A 14,933-nucleotide genomic window follows, 5' to 3' on the forward strand; every position below is an offset into this window, starting at 1 on the left:
ATATATATATATATATATATATATATGTATATAAAGCTTTTTTTGTGTGCAAATATTTGGTTTCTGCAAATTAAATAAAACCTGTTTTGTAGGTATGATAACACTTAAAAACTATAATTGCAGCATTTATATGAATTTCTTTACATTTTTTCATTTTAATTCTATTTTTTAATTTTAGTTTCAAAGTACAATTCTGCATCCTACGTATATAAGATGACTATGTTTTCATTTAGAAGATAAGACTTCTAAATGATTAAGATTATGACCTTCAGTTTTGTGATACATTTTAAGTGAGCAAGAATCTGTGAAGGGGTTAAAAAAAAGACAAATATTTTTCCTGCTTGCTAAAAACTTGTAAGAATGTTGAAGTAAAAAAATAGATTGACTGGTAAATGCTTTCCTACTGTCAAGTGATTAAGGACAGAGTACTGTTGTAGAATGTCCCAAAGCTCAGTGTAGATAGTCACTGTTTGGGGCCCCTGTCACCCGGGTGATAATACTTCATGCCACCACGGCCCCCTCCTTCCCCCTCGATTCCCTTGGCTCCTCTCACTGCGGCTGGGGCTCCAGCACAGCATTCCAGCGCGCTCCGTGCCCAGCCTGCCTAACCAGGTCACCTGAGGCAGGGCTAAAGCGGGGGTAAGCCAGATCCCAGACTTGGAATGAAAGGGCCACTGTTCTCTCGCTCAGAAACAAAGTTTGAACCCTGATTGATGTTCTCCATTGTCTGCCCTGTGCCCAGGAAGAGCTGTAACAAGCAGGCCTGGAATAATAGTGGTCCTTCTCACCCTATTTGAGGGCTCACAGAGGAACGCCAGATTGGTGTTTCAGGAAGTATCTAATGTCTTAGCAAGGCCGAACCACATCAGTTCCTCCTACATGACAAACTAAACTTTTACAGAGGGAGTTGAGTAGACTGGAACAGTCTAATATTTCTATTTTATTTTTAGTTAAGCTTTATTTCAATTAACAGAAATATTTGTAATGATTTTTATTTTTAGTTAACAGCAGGTGTACCATTGTTGAATTGTGAACTAATACATGGTTAGTAAAATAAATGTAAAAATATCAAATTTAATGTTAGTTAATTAATTAATAAAGATGAATGTGAATACATAGCATTTTAAACACATGTATGTGTTATCAGCAACAATAATTTATCAGTCATTATTAATAAATATGCCTAGAACGTCTGCAGTGTTTGATGAAAAATAATTGTACACCTTTCATCAACAGATCCATAGTATAATAAAACTATTTTACTGCAGAATGCTACAAAGACCAGAATCAGGTTTTCCAGAGAACCACTTAATGAGTGATGACAGTGTGGCATGTAGATTGGGAATGTTTATTCATTAAAAAAAATTGTTTTAGAGATTTCTAGGAGTAATTTTCCCCCAATATCTGTACTTGTATATAGACAGTGGACATGCACAGGGAGAAGGTGGCCCGCAGAGAGATCGGTGCTTTCACAGTTGCCAAGAGGGTTCCACGGAGTCATAAGGTTGTCCCCCCAGCAAAAAATAAAGAAGACAAGATCAAGTACTCCCGCACACCCATCTCTTTCTCTAGCCTGGACTCAGTCGGCCATGGCATGAAGGTGAGCACACATATTATTTCATAAAGTGGGTACAGAGCATAGTTTGCCCTTCAAATTGTGCTGCCAAAAGTATGCACTGGGGTGCTAGAATGCTACACTGAGTTATTTATCAGCAGTGCTTTCCCCATTAAATATATACATGGTTTTCTATAGATTTAGTGTCTGAGGGGGAAAAACATTCAAATACAATGGCAAATACATTACTTAGAATGAAGAAGAGACAGTGTTTTTGTATTATCCAAACGTTCAATACAACTATATCAGATTTAATTGCACTTGTTTCCACAGAAATTGCATGCTTGTTGCTTGCTGTACTGATTTTATCATCATAAATATGCAAATAAGAATGTTAACCCGGGGTTTACAGTTGTACAGTGTGAAATCTCAAAACCTGACTACCCAGGATTATTTAGTATCATAGGGTAAAGTACAAACAAAATAGAGGGCTTAAAGTTCTCCGGCACCGTGCCGGTGTTCTGATGATTTGTGCTACCCGCTCAGATTGTGCTACCGCCCATTAAAAAGATAGATAGCACAAATCGATAGTGAAAAATGCTACCTGTCAGATTGTGCTACCGGCATCTTATTCATGTGGTTTGAGGCTATTTTAATGTCTATACCTACCCCTACCTTAAAACATACCTTTAAAACAATGCAAATATATTTTTGGTAGCACAATCTGATAGGTAGCATGTTTCGTCGGTACTGATCTCCGGCGTGCTGCGTTTGGATGCAGGAAAAAAAAGATAGTCTTCCTACATTTAAAAACACTTGTTGATATCACGTTCGACCAATGTATGAGAGGAACACAGCTTTCACTCTCAACCAAACTAACATTACTAGTCAATCAGAAGTTTTTGCTTTTATAAACACGAGATGCGCATTAGTATCCAATAAGAAAAGAAGCCTGGGTCTCGAGCGCGACACATTGAAAAAGCTGCGAGGCACAATGGTCAAAGATTTCCATCTAGCATAATCTATATTTGCATAGAAGAACATTTTATTAAAAAAGCAGCGGAGCTTTGTAAACAGCTCCGAGTAATCACGCCATCTCCATAAGAACGATATGATTTCCAGAACAAATTTACCTGTATTTTTGAAAAGGTCCTGTTCACACATGATCTCTTAATATGTAAATTACCAGTAAAGACTGTGTGTGTGTGTGTGTGAGTGAAAGGGGCTAAACTCTTCCTCTGCCATTTGGGTTGCTTAACATTCATCTGGGAAAACTTTAAACCTATGCCAACACAGGAGAATCCATCAACATTTCTAAATATGCGATTTATTGTACATCGCGATTTTAAAATAATAGTGTCTGACTTTGCATGTGGCCAAATATTAAAATTAAATGGATTTAAAGGGTCATGAAACCCCCTGTTTCAGCACTAGTTAGTTCTCACCACAGTTTTAAAAAACGCTAAAAAAGTGGGCGTGGTGCGCTGAGGAGCGGAGGGGGAAGAGAGGAGACAGACAGCACAGACAGCTTCGGTTTCAGACAGTTTCATTTCGCTCCCATCGAGTTAAAATCACAAATAAATGCACAGCCATTTGCACTCTGCATCGAAAACATATATATGAACGCGCTGTTGCACCTCTGATAACTTTAGGCTTATTCTGTGGCATTTATATAAGCCTTTTGACAGCTTGAGTCACCGAGGTGTATAAACGGTTACACTCACTTAAAGGTGGGGTAAGCGATTTTTCAAAAACGCTTTAGAAAACTGATTCGGGCCGAGTAGCGAAACAAACTTGTAGCCAATCAGCAGTAAGGGGCGTGTCTACTCATGATGTGGAAGAGAGAGCGTTCAGTGCACAGGACGGACATTAGCCGAGCCGAGCGACAGAAAGATAGAGATGGCGGATAAAAAAACAAAAGCGGAAAACGTCTGCGGAACAAAAGAAGGCTTAAGGCAAGAAGTAGGACCCATGTAAATATCGAATCAGCTTTCCAGCGCTGGAGAGAACTCAAGGAGATCGGACGCCGAGGTTGCTTTGTTTCTTCTCGATAGGTAAGTAACACAGTGTCTGCGCCGCAACAGCTGTCTGTCTAGTACACTGGACGTGACAAAGCGACCGTTGAAAATCATTTGAAATTTGTGTCAATACGTCATAAATAGAACGCAGCAGCAGTTTTCTGTCGGGGATTTGTCGTGTCGTGATTATAATGAGTTCTATAGTATTTTGTCTACACCGCGCCACTCGCGTCCGGTGTAGACACGGTGGAACATTGGTTTTGCTTTGTTTCACAGAACGAATCGTTGCGTACGTATGTGTGGGGCGGAGCTATCAAAATAGGGGCGAGACACTTTTGGGGTAGGGGCGTGTTTGTTTTGGTGATTTCAAATGTCAACATTGGCTACCAGAAATCGCTTACACCACCTTTAAGGGAATGAATCGCGTTTGTGCCGAACTCTTATTACAAAGCAAAAACAAACACTCTCCTTCGATCCATGAACATTTCTCTCAGTTAATGTACGCTGTCTCGCAGTCTGAAGCGTCTGTCATAGCAAATCAACACATGCTGTTGTGAATAATTAAGCGAAGCATCTTCTCATAGGATAAGAACACGCAGTCTTATGAATAATTTAATAGACACCGACGCGTCATCGATGTACTTTAGTCCATTGCCACGTCACAAATTGTGACGTCAACACGATGTAGATTTTAAACCCGGAAGATGAAAATAGCACAAAAAAGCTTAAAAAAAAGCCTGTTTTTCACTTAGTTCTATTTGTATTACTAAAAAACATCAGATTACTCACTTGTCAAAATAATCAGTAGATTACTTGATTAGCAAAATAATCATTAGTTAAGCACTAGATTAGTTAAAACATTTCAAAATACAACTGCATTGGTTTACTTTTTGTGATTAAAAGACAAATATTTTGTCATTTGAAAATGTCTTAAAGTATTAAAACATTGTCTCATTCTAGTGAACCAAGTATCTGCGTTTTGTCTCACCTTGTGAGCTAAGTGTATTGTCACACCCCTAGTGTCTAAGAGCGTGATAAAGCTCATAATTTTCCAAGTGTATGATATAGCTTTCATTCTTCAGGTCAATCATATATTCATGCAAAAAAAAATCAGTTTGAATAAGGAAAGCGATAACTTTGCCATAGTATCCTTTCAAATGTTAAAGTTGCCACAGTCATTGCATTCTTTGCATGTGCTGCACTTTATTTGTACCATTTTGTTTTATTAGTTTATTTATTAGAATTTGAAAGATAATAACAACATTGATTGATAAGTGAGATCTGATTTTAGTCCTTGAAAACCAAAAAGGTAGTGCAAGTCCTTGAAAGTCCTGGAATTTTTATTTTTTTGCAGTATCTGTACGAACCCTGTTTAAGTTACCAGTTCTTGGACCATTTTAATGTCTTTGTTGTTGTTAATTGAACTGAACTGTAGTTTTCTGTAGTAAACTGTCTTTGTATTTTTCCTATTTTATATGAATATCCTAGTATTTAATTTACCATTATTTCTTTTGAACAAAACAATTGTATTTAGATTGTAGGTCATCTTTTACCATCCCTTGACAAAGCTAACCAGCAAAACTTGAGATCAAAAGCATCCTAAATGTTACACGTGTTTGCACCATATTGTTAGTGAGTAACCTTTTTTGGTATTGCTGTTTCAAATATCCCACCATAATCTGTAGTCTGAGCCTGTCAAGGGCTAATGGCAATGGCAGATACGTTACTAGTTAGTTTCAAGGAAAATCATTTTCTTTTTTTTGTTTGCCAAATAACCCTGTGTATGTGTCTGCCCCCACAAGCCCCAACCCCTGGAAAAAAGCTCAGGCTCAGGATTTTTATTTTTTTTGCTTTAACCCCTGAAAATGGAATAATATACGCCAAGATCACCCAATGTTTACTATGACTCTGTATTAACAATTAACATTTTGAGATTTTAAGATGAACATTTTAGCTGTTTCTTCATGTAACTTTTAATTTCTTCCCATCACCAAAAGGCAAAATAGTGAAAGTACCATTCGATTTTAGTTTAGCTTTTGTTAGTTTTGTCACACTTGACCACATCCTGTTATACAGCAGTTAGTCTGACATCAATTAACAGTACGCACACACATTCAGATCACTCTTCTTTCCTACCTCCTCTACACTTCTTTACCCTCAAACACACACACAGTTGGCTGGCTACCAGGCACTAAGCAGCGTGGGAAAAGCAGCTAGTCATTAATTGGTGTTACCCATGCTAAGCTATATCATTGATACCCCGCTAGGTCCGTATAGCAGTGAGCAGACAAACAAACACAAAGCTTCAAGAATTTCACCGGAATGCACTTGTCAGGCTTGTAGACACAGAAGACTGTTGAAGCACACATTTATATTAAGTCTAACACGTAGCACACACACGAAGACATAACACATTGCATGCACATGTAAACACAACACACATTTTTACTTGTTGATATACTTATAGAAGGTAGTTTTTCATGTGAAGTGTTATTGTTTTAATCATAAATTGATCCCCTACACTAGGTTAGTGCAAGATTTTTTTACACTCTTCAGCAAGATCATGCATTAAATTGAACAAAAATAAATTTTTCTATTTCAAATAAATGCTGCTTTTTAAACTTGCTGTTAAAAAGCAGCACGACTTCGTTGTGGATCATGTGACACTGAAGACTGGAGTAAGGGCTGGCTGCTGAAAATTTAGCTTTGCCATCACAGCAATAAATTACATTTAAAAAAAATATTAATTATTTTACATTTTAATAATATTTAACAATACTACTTTTTTTACTGTATTTTGACCAAATAAATGCAGCCTTGATAAGCATGAAAGACTTCTTGCAGAAACTTTAGAAAATAAAACAAAACGTAATATAAATTTATATTTATTCACTTCATGTTTGACTGTGAAGCTGAAGTGTGTGATTTCATTAAAAAGAATTACAAAAATAATGATGAAAATGATTCGCACTAGTCAGTCAACCATATTGGTTGAGCCAGTGTTGCTGTGTAGATTTGCTCAAATAAACCGTAATGTATTGATAGCATCACTGAGCCACAGTGTTTACACTTTTTGGGGTTAGTCAGTAAATATAGTTTATATTCCTGGAGTAAATGTGCAGTTATTTTGTTTTCAATATATTCTGCATTCTCAGGAAAACACAGTAAACATGTGAGGTTGGCTATTGCTAATAGAAAGAGTCAGGGTGGTCAGTCTTTAGTTTGCCTGTGGATTGTTTTTGTTTGGATATTATAATTTAGTTCCATTCAAAAATGGCTAATCTGCAGATTTGTTGTTTTCAGGATTCTGGCCAGCCGCAGCTAAAAACAGCTACCATGACGCGGAGCGGCAGCACACTGAGGTATGTCCAGTTCTGTTCACACAGGACGAGTGTCATTTTAGTATTATTATATCCTATTATAGTATATACTATAATAGTTTATATATATACGATAATAGTGTTCATTAATATTTTAAATTACTGTTTATTTTTACATTTTCAATTTTAATTTTAGTTGTAGTCATTTTGCTAGGTGCATTTGTCATATTTACTTTTTGAAATTTAAAAAAAAAATAGGTTTAATTTATTTTTATTTCAGTTTTAGTTTTGGTCATTTTAACACTTATTTTGAGTTAGTTGCGAAGGCAACATTTCTCATTTTTAATGTTTTCTTTAAGTACTTTAAGTTATAATATTCTAATATAAGTTTTCTTTGTTCTAATATTTGTATTTTATTTCAGTTAATGAAAATGATTCTTAATAGTTTTAGTCAACAATAAAACAACATAATATGTGCTATATATTGGGAGTCTGTGATAACTGAGAAGTGTCTGAATATTTTTTCTGCATCTTGCGCCATGAGTGCTGTGATGCTGTTTACTTTTAAAAATATATGGAGACATTTGCACATTTTCATTGTTATGCGGTATCCACCTGTTTTTGATCACAAGTATGCATCCTGTGTTTATTCATCACTTGCCACCCACGTGACCACAGCCACCCTACGAGTAACTACAATGGGAGTTATCACATCTCTTTTTATTCTGGATTAGATCCTCCACCAAAAATGTGTCTGTTGTTCATAACAACAAACAAAAAAAAAGACATCGGATGTATTACTTATACTAACCTCACATGTCTCAGGCTTCTGTTCCTCTTCCTTCTCAGTTAGAGGGCCTTTCTCCAGGAAGTGATTTCAGTTTTGTTTTACCCACTTCCCCTCTTTGCACTGCCTGAAAGCAACACAGTTTGCACTGCGGTAACTTTAGTTTCTCAGAATGAGCATTTGAGTCATGCACGTGTCTTTTTAGAGCAGTGTCCTAAGTGGCTTTCTGTATCAAATACAGAAGTACATGCCTAATATTAACTGTCTGACAGCTCAATATGTGTGTCTATGTCTGTATGTTAATTAAGTCGAAGCAGCCGTCCACCTGAACATGTCCAGTGTCCTGTGGCGCCCACTCTCTCACATGGAGCGTCCCTCACCTCACTCAATGACAAGTCTATTGCGTAAGAGCACTTAAAGTGTTGTATAATTTCGGATTATAATTCTAACATCAGATTTATGTCACTTCTCATAACTGGATGTCTTCCATCGCTGCAGTTCGAGTTTTGGTAAAGCCGTGCCACCTCCTGTAGTGCCCAGCTGGCCCACCAGTCCTGAGGTTGACATCATCAACACGCTGCTGGGTGAAGGGCCTCCTCCACCACCCCCACTGATGGAGGCAGAGGGCGAACAGGATCATGGGCTGGAGACCGGTCCACCCTCACCTCCACCACCTCCTCCCCTCGACTGTACCAACATCCCCCCGCCCCCTCCTATGCCCACCTCAGTGAATACACCTGATCCCAGCAGCCTCGTGACCATACCACCTCCTCCACCAGCTCCACCTCTTGAAACAGGTTAGTCTGTGCTGATTGACAGATTTCTGCATCATCCTATAACCCGGTTACACCATATAGATGTGTACTAGATGACAACTAGATGTGACGTGTGATAAAGGTGAGATCATTTTTTTTGTCCTAACCAGCTGCTCAACTTCTGAATGTAAACTGGCAAATTTTTGGGGGCTGTAAGATTTTTTTTAATGTTTTAAAATAAGTCTTCTCACCAAGGCCAGATTTATGTTGCATTTATTTGATCAGAGAGAATTTAAATACAGTAATATTGTGAAATATTATTACAATTTAAAATACATGTTCTGTATTTTAATGCATTTTTAAATGTAATTTATTCCTGTGATGGCAAAGCTGAATTTTCAGCAATCATTACTGTCTTCAGTGTCACATGATCCTAATGGTAATTTGCTGCTCAAGAAACATTTCTTATTATGAATGTTGAAAACCGTAGTGCTGCTTAATATTTTTGTACAAACCATGATACAATATTTTCCATGATTCCCTGATAAATTTTTAAAAGAAAAGCATTTATTTGATATAGAAATATTTTATAACATTATAAATGTCTTCACTGTCACTTGTGATCAATTTAATGCGTCCTTCCTTGCTGAATAAAAGTATTCATTTCTTTAAATAATATATATTACTGACCCCAAACTTTTAAACAGTAGTGTAAATGCGCATTAAACATGAATTATTATCTGAGAGGTTGTGACTGTTATATTGCAGAGCTGTTTTATGTTAAGTGTGGACAGACTGGTTAAGACTTGCGTCTGAAATTGTGTACTGTACTGTTAGAGTATGTACTACATTTGATATACAAACCCGATTCCAAAAAAGTTGGGACACTGTACAAATTGTGAATAAAAACAGAATGCAATGATGTGGAAGTTTCAAATTTCAATATTTTATTCAGAATACAACATAGATGACATATCAAATGTTTAAACTGAGAAAATGTATCATTTTAAGGGAAAAATAAGTTGATTTTAAATTTCATGGCATCAACACATCTCAAAAAAGTTGGGACAAGGCCATGTTTACCACTGTGTGGCATCCCCTCTTCTTTTTATAACAGTCTGCAAATGTCTGGGGACTGAGGAGACAAGTTGCTCAAGTTTAGGAATAGGAATGTTGTCCCATTCTTGTCTAATACAGGCTTCTAGTTGCTCAACTGTCTTAGGTCTTCTTTGTCGCATCTTCCTCTTTATGATGCGCCAAATGTTTTCTATGGGTGAAAGATCTGGACTGCAGGCTGGCCATTTCAGTACCCGGAACCTTCTTCTACACAGCCATGATGTTGTAATTGATGCAGTATGTGGTCTGGCATTGTCATGTTGGAAAATGCAAGGTCTTCCCTGAAAGAGACGACGTCTGGATGGGAGCAGGTCGTCACATGTGGTTGCCGCAAGCCCGCCGGCCACTCCTTCGTCGAATCCGGCCTCCGCTTACTCAGGCCTGCCGTGTGAAACTACTTTGTTTGGTCTTCCAAAAGAGGACACAACTAGAAATCAGTGGTTAAGTTGTATTTACAACACCGTTCCAGAACAGTTTAACCCAAATATTCAGATGTGTCCAGCGCATTTTATGGAGGACTGTTTCCTGATCCTGGTAGAGTAGACTACAATGCCGGCTGTTCTGACTCACAGACTGTAAGTACGTTGTCATTTTAAGGAGTTGCCACTGATGATTCAAACGAGAGATTTGAGCAGTGTAGAGTAGCGCTTGTTGTTTGTCATTTCTCTGATCACAAATGCAGACATGGTTTTATGTTTACGCGGCGTGATGCAATGCAACACGAAAAAAAAGACATAAGTCATTATAATCCGTAATTATGTCCCCACTGGATGCAACAAATGCCTCGTTTGTAATGGGTTTCATTGGTTTTGTCTCATTGCTCCATCACAGTAGTGTTGGGTCGTTCTTGAACGATTCGGTCATTTGAACGAATCTTTAATGTGACTCGGGAAGAACGAGTCGTCTCGGGGAGTGATTCGTTCAGTCGCGCATGCACAACATCCTATAGGTTCTGTACTGGAATTAGTCAAGTAGTTCACCTGGTTCGAGTCTTCGGGTTTGAGTCGTTCGTTCATCACGTGACAGCCCCTTAAGTTTAACCAATGCAGTCTGAGCCGGAAAGCAGGAAAGAGAGTTCATCTCTCGAAGACTTGTCAGATAAGAGGTGAGGTGAGGTGAGCTAATCATAGACTGAAGACCCAGAGACCCAGGGAAGTAATCTTTTCTGTTTCTTATAGCAGTTTTGTATTGTTTGTAGTGTGATCAACGTTTGCGTAAGTAGTATACGTATTAGGTAGTATACGTATTAGGGAAGTAACATGTAACATTTTAATTATATTTTGCTAAAATGAACGAAATGACTCGAAAAAAGATTTGTTCATTTTGCTGAACGAGACTCAAAGGTCCGAGTCTGTAAAATGATCCGAACTTCCCATCACTACATTATAGTATGGTAAGGGGCGTAACTTTTCTGTCACACGCTTGAGGTATTCGGCCAATCACAACGTACTAGATAACTGGCCAATCAGAGCACACCTCGCTTTTCAGACCGATGAGCTTTGTAAAAATCGACGTGTTTTAGAAAGGCAGGGGCATAGAGGAGAAACAATAATGTACATTGTGGAAAATAATGTGTTTTTTGAACCTTAAACCGCATAAACACATTTCTTTACACCAAATACACAAAATAATGTTCTTTTTAGCAACATCATATGACCCCTTTAAAACAGTAATGATATATATGACTAAACACAAGAAAAAAATTATAAACTATCCACAAAAAATTATAATAAAAAAAATAAAGTATGTTCTGAACATACAAATGTGCTGTAAGAATACAGTCCAGTCAGTTGGCATATTTGTACTCTGTAGTGAAGTCAGAGAAAAAGAATCCTATGACAGTAGTTAAAAATTGAAAATTCTATAATGTAATAAAATTGAATAGAGCATTTTTGTGTCTAGTGGCTGAGGAGAATGGATTTCCTCTACCAGAAGCTCCCAGTGACATGCCTCCTCCACCAGCCCCTGATGGCCTTGATCTTCCAACCCCACCACCTCTGCCGTGTGACGAGAACTTTGAAGGTACAAAAGTGGCAAAACAAAAGCACGTTTGTCTAAAGGTGGTATTTTGTTTTGTATGATGCATTATATCTTGCTCCAGAATGCTCAGTTTGTATGATTACATGTTTGCTTTGTCTTACAGGCAGCTTATCTATGCTTTTTATCTTTGTGTTGCTTTTGTTTATTTCTGTGAGCTTTTATACTCCATGCTCTTATTTTCACACTTGTCTCTCTCTCTCTTCTCACTCAGCTCTGCGCTCTCGCCGCTCACGGGTGCGACGTCATCCTCCTAGCTCTCGCTCGCTGTCTCTGAGGGTCCGCATGGGCCCCAGCGCTCGCTCGCTGTACACGCGCTCGCTTTTTCTGCCTTCTGCTCAATCACGTAAGGCCCCACTCCTTCCTGAGACCCGATTCATTAAAACCACCCCTCAGATTTCATTGATAGTTTCTTATTATGATACCAAATACATTGACACCACATACCAAAAATAGATTCTTATTTAGCCATGCACACCATCCAAAGACCATTTAGTTCACTTTTATTGTTCAACCCTTAAAAAAAATCTCAAATGTGTTCCCTTGATAAACCCCTGTCAGTCATGATACCCCCACCCCCTCCATACCCGCCTCCTCAGGCTCCGCCGGTTTCGTTCAGCCCATTCTGCAGGATCCCTGCCCGTCTTGAGCACCTGGGTAAGTGAGGCCTCTTTGTGCGTTGCTGTCTGACTCTCTTCTCTTCCTTCATATTTGCCACTTACCTCTCTTCAGCAAGCCAAATCAGCACATAATATGACCTCATATCACACCATCCTGCACACAACAGGACACTGGATCTACATCCTCAGCCAAGTTAGATCTCTCTCTTAAAAACTCAAATGAGTTGAGTGATCTTAAAGGGATAGTTCAGCCAAAAATGAACAGTCTGTCATCATTTACTCACCATCATGTCAATACAAACCTGTACTCAACTCACCTTTTAAGACTTGAATACACTACATCTGAATAGATTTTAAAACACTTACTGATTTAAACCGTTACAAAGAACTGTTCTAAAATCGGCTGAAAATATCAGACATGTTTGATATCCTCCGGCTGGATGGAATCAAAGTCTGAAGCTAAAAAATTGGACTCTAAATTTCTATTAAATCTGTCAACTCAAATTGTTATTAACTACAACTATTAACAAAATTGAAAAGCAGGTGCTCAACCAACTGTAGAAAACTTAATAAACAAATAAATAATAAAAATAAACATTTCAAAGGAAAAAGTCAAATTTCGACCAACTTAATCAGACATCCTAAACTATTAAATATTGTTTTACATTTTTTTTTTTTTTTAATCTTACCGACCCCAAACTTTTGAACCGTAGTGTAACATTGCACATGGTGCACAGTTCAGGTGTGGACAGCCTGGTTAGGACTGAAATTGTGTGACTACTATATGTATTACAGTTGATGATTAACTATTATTAAAAAGACTGACCTATAAAATGGATCTAAAACAAGAAAAAAATTATAAAATGTACACAAACAAATGCATACAAATACATGTTGTAAAAAAACAGTCCGGTCTGTAGACATTTTGGACGCTGTAGTGGAGTCAGAGGAAAATAAACTAACACTGGTGCATTATATTCAGTCTTCTGAAGCCATATGATAGCCTTTTGTTTGTCTTTGGTGAACTATCTCTGTAAAGATGAAGTGTGTCATTTCAAGTGTCAAAAATGAAATTGTGAAAATAACTGCAATAATTATTCATAATTGTATTTTTATAAAATTAGAGATGCATTGTTGTTAGTTGTATTGTTTGATGACCAGTGTAGGCGTCCATATGTTGAACGGAAATCACCCACGTCTCCTTCAAACACACTTGTGATCACGAAGTGTGCATTTGCACGTTGTCAGTTTGTTAATGTTTTGTGTCGATGCACATTTAGACCTTGAGATTCCAGCACCGCCCCCATCGCCACCACTAGACGGTTTTGACAACTTTGAAGGGTTGCCCCCTCTACCTCCTCCTATTGATTATGACATAACTGCACCAGCCGACTATTTGGATAAAGGTAGGCTCATTTATGATGACTCGTTCAGGTAAAGAATTGAAAATGACTGTATTGACAGCCAAGACAGATCATTTTGTAATTACACACTCAGAACATGAGATATTAAATATATCTTCAGGTACTGATTTTTTCATTGTGATTCTTTTTCCTACCAAGTGGTGGCACTATATAACTACGACACAGGCAAGCCAGGTGACCTGGTGTTTCAGGAGGGCGATATCATCTACCTCACCAGCAGGAATGAGGATGGCTGGTGTGAGGGCTTTCTCAATGGAGTAAAGGGATATTTTCCTGGCAACTATGTGGAGTCCTGGTTGCCGCAAGCCCGCCGGCCACTCCTTCGTCGAATCCGGCCTCCGCTTACTCAGGCCTGCCGTGTGAAACTACTTTGTTTGGTCTTCCAAAAGAGGACACAACTAGAAATCAGTGGTTAAGTTGTATTTACAACACCGTTCCAGAACAGTTTAACCCAAATATTCAGATGTGTCCAGCGCATTTTATGGAGGACTGTTTCCTGATCCTGGTAGAGTAGACTACAATGCCGGCTGTTCTGACTCACAGACTGTAAGTACGTTTTCATTTTAAGGATTTGCCACTGATGATTCAAACGAGAGTTTTGAGCAGTGTAGAGTAGCGCTTGTTGTTTGTCATTTCTCTGATCACAAATGCAGACATGGTTTTATGTTTACGCGGCGTGATGCAATGCAACACGAAAAAAAAGACATAAGTCATTATAATCCGTAATTATGTCCCCACTGGATGCAACAAATGCCTCGTTTGTAATGGGTTTCATTGGTTTTGTCTCATTGCTCCATCACAGTAGTGTTGGGTCGTTCTTGAACGATTCGTTCATTTGAACGAATCTTTAATGTGACTCGGGAAGAACGAGTCGTCTCGGGGAGTGATTCGTTCAGTCGCGCATGCACAACATCCTATAGGTTCTGTACTGGAATTAGTCAAGTAGTTCACCTGGTTCGAGTCTTCGGGTTTGAGTCGTTCGTTCATCACGTGACAGCCCCTTAAGTTTAACCAATGCAGTCTGAGCCGGAAAGAGAATTGATTAGTTCATCTCTCGAAGACTTGTCAGATAAGAGGTGAGGTGAGGTGAGCTAATCATAGACTGAAGACCCAGGTAAACAATGAAGTAATCTTTTCTGTTTCTTATAGCAGTTTTGTATTGTTTGTAGTGTGATCAACGTTTGTGTAAGTAGTATACGTATTAGGTAGTATACGTATTAGGGAAGTAACATGTAACATTTTAATTATATTTTGCTAAAATGAACGAAATGACTCGAAAAAAGATTTGTTCATTTTGCTGA

The 14,933-nt window shown here is 38.2% G+C and overlaps 1 protein-coding gene across 1 annotated transcript in view; it reads left to right on the plus strand.

Moving 5' to 3' along the window:
• LOC107583075 (ABI gene family member 3-like) overlaps positions 1–14,806 on the plus strand; it is a 20,735-nt gene extending 5,929 nt beyond the window's left edge. Inside the window, exons 3-12 of the mRNA XM_016269170.1 lie at positions 1,421–1,600; positions 6,877–6,935; positions 7,989–8,084; positions 8,179–8,477; positions 11,454–11,573; positions 11,803–11,934; positions 12,150–12,245; positions 13,489–13,614; positions 13,771–13,989; positions 14,802–14,806. Coding sequence (XP_016124656.1) covers positions 1,421–1,600; positions 6,877–6,935; positions 7,989–8,084; positions 8,179–8,477; positions 11,454–11,573; positions 11,803–11,934; positions 12,150–12,245; positions 13,489–13,614; positions 13,771–13,989; positions 14,802–14,806 — 1,332 coding nt within the window. The remainder of the gene's footprint in view (positions 1–1,420; positions 1,601–6,876; positions 6,936–7,988; positions 8,085–8,178; positions 8,478–11,453; positions 11,574–11,802; positions 11,935–12,149; positions 12,246–13,488; positions 13,615–13,770; positions 13,990–14,801) is intronic.
• The last annotated feature ends 127 nt before the right edge of the window (positions 14,807–14,933 follow it).

The sequence above is a fragment of the Sinocyclocheilus grahami genome, unplaced genomic scaffold (assembly GCF_001515645.1).
Source record: "Sinocyclocheilus grahami isolate Dianchi unplaced genomic scaffold, SAMN03320097.WGS_v1.1 scaffold49.1, whole genome shotgun sequence".
Taxonomy (NCBI): Eukaryota; Metazoa; Chordata; class Actinopteri; order Cypriniformes; family Cyprinidae; genus Sinocyclocheilus; species Sinocyclocheilus grahami.